This window comes from Malurus melanocephalus, unplaced genomic scaffold, assembly GCF_030028575.1.
Source record: "Malurus melanocephalus ecotype Western Australia unplaced genomic scaffold, MMel_1.1 scaffold_85, whole genome shotgun sequence".
NCBI classification, from domain to species: domain Eukaryota; kingdom Metazoa; phylum Chordata; class Aves; order Passeriformes; family Maluridae; genus Malurus; species Malurus melanocephalus.
Genome location: NW_026623317.1, coordinates 43574 through 50241, shown reverse-complemented (window position 1 = coordinate 50241; position 6668 = coordinate 43574). Strand labels below are relative to the sequence as shown.

General features: G+C 38.1%; 1 protein-coding gene across 1 annotated transcript in view; it reads left to right on the top strand.

The window, feature by feature from the left end:
* RIT2 (Ras like without CAAX 2) overlaps positions 1–5867 on the top strand; it is a gene marked incomplete at its 3' end in the record, with an annotated part of 88347 nt that extends 82480 nt beyond the window's left edge. Inside the window, exon 4 of the mRNA XM_057367813.1 lies at positions 5676–5867. Within this exon, the coding sequence (XP_057223796.1) occupies positions 5676–5867 (192 nt within the window). The remainder of the gene's footprint in view (positions 1–5675) is intronic.
* Positions 5868–6668: the final 801 nt, after the last annotated feature.

Sequence of the window (6668 nt, the reverse complement as noted above, 5' to 3'; positions counted from 1 at the left end):
TCTTTTACTGTTTTCATTTTTGCTTCTGTTTCTCTTTGAAGACTTTCCCCCCCTCCCCGAGTTTCCTATATCCTTTTTGTTCATTTTATCCGTGTTTGTTCATTGTCATAGATGAACAACACCCTGCCTGTTTGCAAGAACGTATCTCACCCCTCAAGTGTTCACTATAAATGTAAAAAAACCCACTTTATAATAAGAATGACCYCTGTGGTAATCAGGGAGACAGTTTTGATTAAGAACATCTGTTAGCAGATTCCTGGTTCTAAAGTCAAGCAGAACATAAGACAAGAAGATATAGAAAGTGACATTCTTCAAACTGTGAGGCTGGCCTCCCTGGGGAGGCTCTGACCTCTTCCAGAGATACAAGCCAAGATCATAAAAAAAAAAAAAAAACCAGACATCAAGATGCCTGGAGTGTGTGTGTAGTTTGAAAAACATGACACCTTTGTTTCGGAGGTGCCGCATCTTTAAATTTCTGAGCCCCACACTTCTGAGGAGAGCGAGGAAGAACTGCACTTCTGAGCCATGTTTATCCTCAAACACATCCCCACACAACGAAAAAGAGGGGACAGGGATGGAGACCCTCTGTTCATTGTCTTGCCCATTTCTTTTTTTTTATTTTGTTCTTTTCACCCCCTTTTGTCCTTTCTGGGGCTGACAAGGATGTCTCTTAGTTATGCACAGCATGAGTATCTGGGACAAATGGCTTCACTTTAGAGCTCTTATGGTGTAAAATGATGATTTTACATGTGGGAGATTCTTCTAAACAGCTTCTATTCTGATTTGCCTGARAGCTTTTCCAGCCCAGTACTTCTTCTGCAGCATTGTTCAGGAGGAAATACTTAGGAAATAGTAAAGAACCAAGTTTGGATTTGCTGAATTTCATTAGAACTTTRTTAAGCACCTTCCTGGACTCTTTCAGTCAGAAAGGCAGGGCTGTCCTGAGCTGAACATGAGACCCAGACTGTTATGTTTGACAGCAATACATACACCCATTTTTCATAAAAATACAGGAACCTAAGTGAAGTCTGACTTTTCTGCTCAATCACTTTGTTTCATCTTCTGGAGACATTAAGATACTGATCTTATTTGGAAAATATTCTGCTATCTATGAAAAAAATTCCAGTTTACAAGTTCTGTTTACATTTCCAGGAGAACAGTAAAAAATTTAAAAGTAATTATTTATATTGCTCTCTATGAAAAGTTTTCTTTTTTCTCATCATAAAAAGTGAGATAAAAAAGGATAAATCAAGATGGACAAAATAGAGATTAGGTATTTTCCCTTTGCTAAAAAATAGGCAGAAAAAAGCAAGCATATACAGGAGGATGAAGTTCAGAAATGGACACTCTCCCAAGAATAGATATGGAAGCATTTCTTCTGCGTGAATGGATTGGATTATAAATGGTAAACTGTTGCTAAGAGTTGAAAATTATAAGAGATTAAAGGGCAATGAGATAGGTTTTTACAGGTACACTGGCAATTCCACAAAAATCAGGGGAAATGTGGGGATACTGCTGGAATGAGTGATGTCCTAATGATGGGGAACATGGAATCTACAAATATATTTAAGGTTTTCTCTGCCACAGCCTTCAAAGGAAAGCTCTGCTCTTATGCCTCCCAGSATTTTATACATCCCAGGAAAGTTTGAGGAAGAGAGACAGAAGAGGGGGAGAAATAAGGTAGAAATTAATCAAGCTGGTGTAGGCAGTTCAGTACAACAGGATGAGACACATCTGAGAATATTATGGGAACTGCTCTATATCATCATGAGGCCATTCTGATACCTTTAAAAAAACGTGTCAGATGCCTGATCACTGATAGAATGCAAATGTGACACCACTTTAGAATCAACATAATAACCAAGAGATTTACTTGCCAAAATTCCTCAGCAACAGGTAGAAATATATATCTTTGCGAGGATTAGTGGCTTTGCTTTTCTTTTTTCCTACATTCAATTGTACTGGAAAAAGAAAAAGTTATGCTTTCTTTCTTCAACTTTCAGAAAAGTTTTGTTTTGTTTCWATCCAGACTTGGTGCTTGTTCTCAAGTATCACACTCCTAAGAAGAATGATGATTTGGTTTYAAAGCAGTTTTTATCACACTTTTCAGTTAAGTCTTAGTCATAATACWCAAGAGAGTACTCTAGACTGATGTCAAGCTGCAAAGTGCTGTAAGCATGACAAATCTTCACTTTAATTCTCAGAATTGATTTTCTTTTGAGGGGGTGTGATTTCCTTCTGTCTCTTTTCCTTGGCATTTACTGACTTGGGAATGTCTTGTATTTTCCCCTTATTGAGCAGAAATTTTTATCCAGTGCTATTCCTGAATGATTTTTTAAGAGATTGCTTTTATATCAGGAAACAATTAAAGAAGATATTAGTGTGCCAGCTGCACAGATACACTGTTGYCTATTCTATGAGGGAACCAGGCAAAATATAAATATAAAACTACTGAAAAATCTGTGTAAACCTTAGGCTTTATCTCTATCTATACTTGAACATTCACAAAAAACAGGTGAACTTGAGTTTTATCTCAGCTTAGTGTAGAGAAACATGAAAAAAGTGGATTCTAGAGTAAGATTTGAACTTAAAAATGTCAAAAAGATTTAATTGCATCTTAATTCTTTGTCTTTTATGTATWATATGCATACAGAATTGGAAATATTTTAGTACATTTATTGGTAATTATTTTTTTTTCCTCTTAGTTCCTGGTGGATGGTGAATGGAGGTAAAATCTGCTTCTTTTGAAATAAAAAAAAAAAAAAGTCTTATTTATGTTTGACCTTGGAGTCCTTAACTTTGTACTGAACAATCACACCAAGGAGAAAAAGCTGAGAAATTAACGTCARCATCAAAAAAATTTGGAATGGAAATGACTAGCTGAGTTAACAACAGAAAGCCAAGTCTATGTTCTCAATCCAATTTGCACAGMATACTTAATGCCTCTGAAAATGGATCACTGCAAATGACACTGAAGTATTTTGCCTGTTTAGTCTAATAAATCATCAGCAATAACATGTCATAATAAAAAATTGCATAGGTAAAGTCATTCATATCCTGAAAGTTTTAACTGTGCCCCGGCACGAATCTGAGCGCGCAGGTAGAGGATTCTGACTCAAGTGGCAGTCCCTAAAAGCTGAGAACTTTGTCCCTTTGGAATGACTCAGTGTGTAAAATCAGGGTCTCCTGTCAGTCAGGGAGAGCCATTAAACATCCCTGGGGAGGCGTCCTGGCAGTTCTCGTGCTGCAGAACKTCACTTTCCGTGAGCGACTGAAACGGGGATGCGTGACCCAATTCCCTCTCAGTTTGCCGTAAATGGCGATAAATGAGWGTGCCAAGTTCTGAGCCCTTCCTAGGGGTGGATCACCTCACTTAAACCSAGCTCATTCTTTGTAAAAGCCTGTGCAGAGTTGTCATGCAGTGCTGTGGGAGTTGATTTATGAAATTTCTAACTCAGGGAGACAGGTCATCCAGGCTGGGCGTTAGGTTCYATGTGAAAACATGTACTTTTAGCTAGAAGCTCCACTCAGTTGTAGAAAYGCTCTAACAATAAATAATAGGTGCAAAAAAATAGATAATTAGGTAACTAATGGGATAACTGTTTCCCATCAGCAGAAGCAGCCTGTAGTCCATTAACAGCATTGAATAGTTTACCATTTTTTTTTTACAAGGACAGTTTAGATGGTGGACTGTAGTCTCACAGCAAGCTAAATTCAGAAATCTAATGCCCAAATTCAACTTCTCTGAAGGTTTCCATTATCCACTCAGCCTGAAGGAATCTTGGCCTAATTCTGTTCCTCCTATAAAGGACACTACCCTACCCACCATGATGTAGAACAATTCTAAGAGACTTTGTACCTTTTAAGTTATAAAGAAAAGAAAATCAGGGTCACAAGGGAAGGGGGCTGCAGTGATATCTTTTTTTTTCTGGTACAAAAGCCTGGGATTTGAGGGTGGGTAATGGATTTAATGACTGTGTTTGGTCATTAGCACTGCCTGCCCTCAACTTGGAGACTTTGAATGTGGTCTCTACTTTTATATTGCATCATTCATTAACCCAATAACTGTCTAATGCAGATGGCAGGGAAAGACCTGRGAGCAGACACACATCTCTGTTCAGTGTCTTGTCCATACCAGAGAGTGTGGAATCCTCTGTGTTCAGTTTCATCAGTGTCCAGCTGCCCTACTGCCTGCACATCGTTTCAAGAGGATGGGCTGCGTTGTGACCAGATCCACTCTGTCAATGTAGTTGGGRTGCTACTGGTGATAATTCAGAGATTTTCAAATTCTGAGTAAATCACAAAGCAGAATCCTGCCCTTAAATTGCCTGTTAGTCTGCCATTTTGATGCTTAGTTGCATGAACTTTTTCCTGCAGCAAGTGAAATGTTTTGAATGATATATAAAGCCTTTGGGTAAAAGATACATCATAAATAAATGATAATGGTCAACATGAAAGTCTATTCACAGGAAGTATTGTCAATCAACATGAGCGACTATTGAGAGAGATTTAAGGCTGAGACTTTTAAAAGAGCATAAGAACTCTATTTCCCTTCAATTTCCACAAGGGCTGAAGAGATATATATGTAAACTAAAATGTTTTAAAAAAAATCCTATCCCAAATTCTCAATACAGTAAAAAATACAGGACTTGATGCTGCATCCTGCTGCGCATAGGAATGGTCCAATGTTGATATGTGTATTCCTTTTTTATCAGACCTTCCTGCATCTTAATATCTCTAGAGAACTGATTCTGTCAGGAGGATTCTGATCCTGACTGACTGTTGCCATGGTATTGGGTTACTCAGGGCTGTGATCAAGGAAAGCAAACAAACTTGAGAAAGAAACTGGCTTTAAAACATATTCTCAAGCCAAAGTGCCTGAGATTAGTTTTGAAAATTAAACCTTGATTTTTTTTTATTTTTTTTTTTTTGTACTATGTGGCAGTTATTAAATATGTCCAAAAAAAAAAAAAATACCAGTAACCAGAAGTGTTGCTGTGACAATAAATATATACCTAAAACAGAAAAATGTGAGAAAAGAAAATTGGGTGAATTCTCACTGTTTGAAATTGTTCATTCTCATTTAACAACATTATCTCAAAAGGACTAAAACCYTCTTCTTCTCTGAGAGCCTTTGAAAAAGCAGAACTTTTTGCAGATCAGATCCCCGTTTTGCTAGGCACTATTCCAACGTTGGTGGGAATCAATTAATACCTTTTTGACATAACTAAGCTTTCGAATTGAGTGCATAATAAGGAATTTGTATCTGTCCCAGACCCCTAGGCAGCAATATACCTTTTTTTTTTTTTTTTTTTTAACACTGCTAATATTCATTCCCTTGTAAGTTCTCTGTGCAGGCAGTACTGCAGAAGTTTCTGGTTATACATGGGAAAGCATTTTCTGTATGCAGGCTTTGCATAATAAGTCCATATTCTTAGAGGACAGAACTCCCTTGATGGGAAAAGATTTTAAAAAAAATGTCCTTAGAGAAATTCTTATTATTGGTGTTGATGAACCCAGAAGGATGCACAAGTTTCAACAAGCAATGTTTACAAGGGTAAAGCAAGCAAAGTGAATTTATGTGGGGGAATCAGGCAACTTTTCTGCAAGTTTGCTATTTACTGATGGGTAATTTTGTTTGCCAAGTTACTGAGCATGYTCTTCCTGCTCTGCAGGCAGAATTCACAGCCATGAGGGACCAGTACATGCGAGGTGGAGAAGGTTTCATCATCTGCTACTCCATCACGGACCGCCAGTCCTTCCAAGAGGCGGCCGAGTTCAAGGAGCTCATTTATCGCGTCCGGCACACCTACGACATCCCCGTGGTGCTGGTGGGAAACAAGATAGACCTGGAGGAGTTCAGACAAGTAAGAAGCTTTTCCTCTTTTTTTTGGCTTGGTTTTGCTTGGTTTTGCCTCACAGGTTTCTGCAGCCTATGTTGTACAGTACTACTGAGAATCATCGTGGTTTCATCAAAGGGTAGCAAACTTGTAATAAATTAGGGGCTTTGCAGTAATTTTCATTCATGTCTTATGGAATTTGAAGTAACCTTGGCAAAGCACATCCAAACTTTCTTTATTTTTACTTGAAAAGCTTTGATTACTGATGTTAAATGCGTATCTATATTCTCATATATACATTCGACACAGAAAAAGCTTCAGTCAGGATCTTTGCAACAAAAATCCTGGGTTGCTTTGAAGTTTTGAGCCATTAAACAGACTTGTTCCCCCAAAACATGCTAGATGGGAGGGAAGGGGGTGGGAGCGTCAGATGTAAAAAAAAAAAAAAAAAAAAAGGAAAAAGATAAAGAAATACAGATGAGACTACTTTTGCCTGAAGATCCAGTGACTGTTATTAGAGTGTTCAGGTGAACTGGGGACATGCAAGACTTGAATTCACTTTGATCTGTACACAAGATTTCAGCTACCACCACCCACAGTGAAGCAGAGCTTTTCAACTACCAGAGWGATGTCTGTGGCTCTCTCAATGTCTTTAAGAATCTTTGCTCTCTCTTTTCCTTTTGCTCCCTCTCTACTGCCTTGCTGTTTATATTGATCTGTGCCTGCGCAAGGAAGTGAGTTGGAGAGAGATCATCCTAGAATGGCTTGGTTGTGACCTGGTACTGAATGAAAAATATGTCTAAATTTAGAGCAGAAACTTGGAACAAG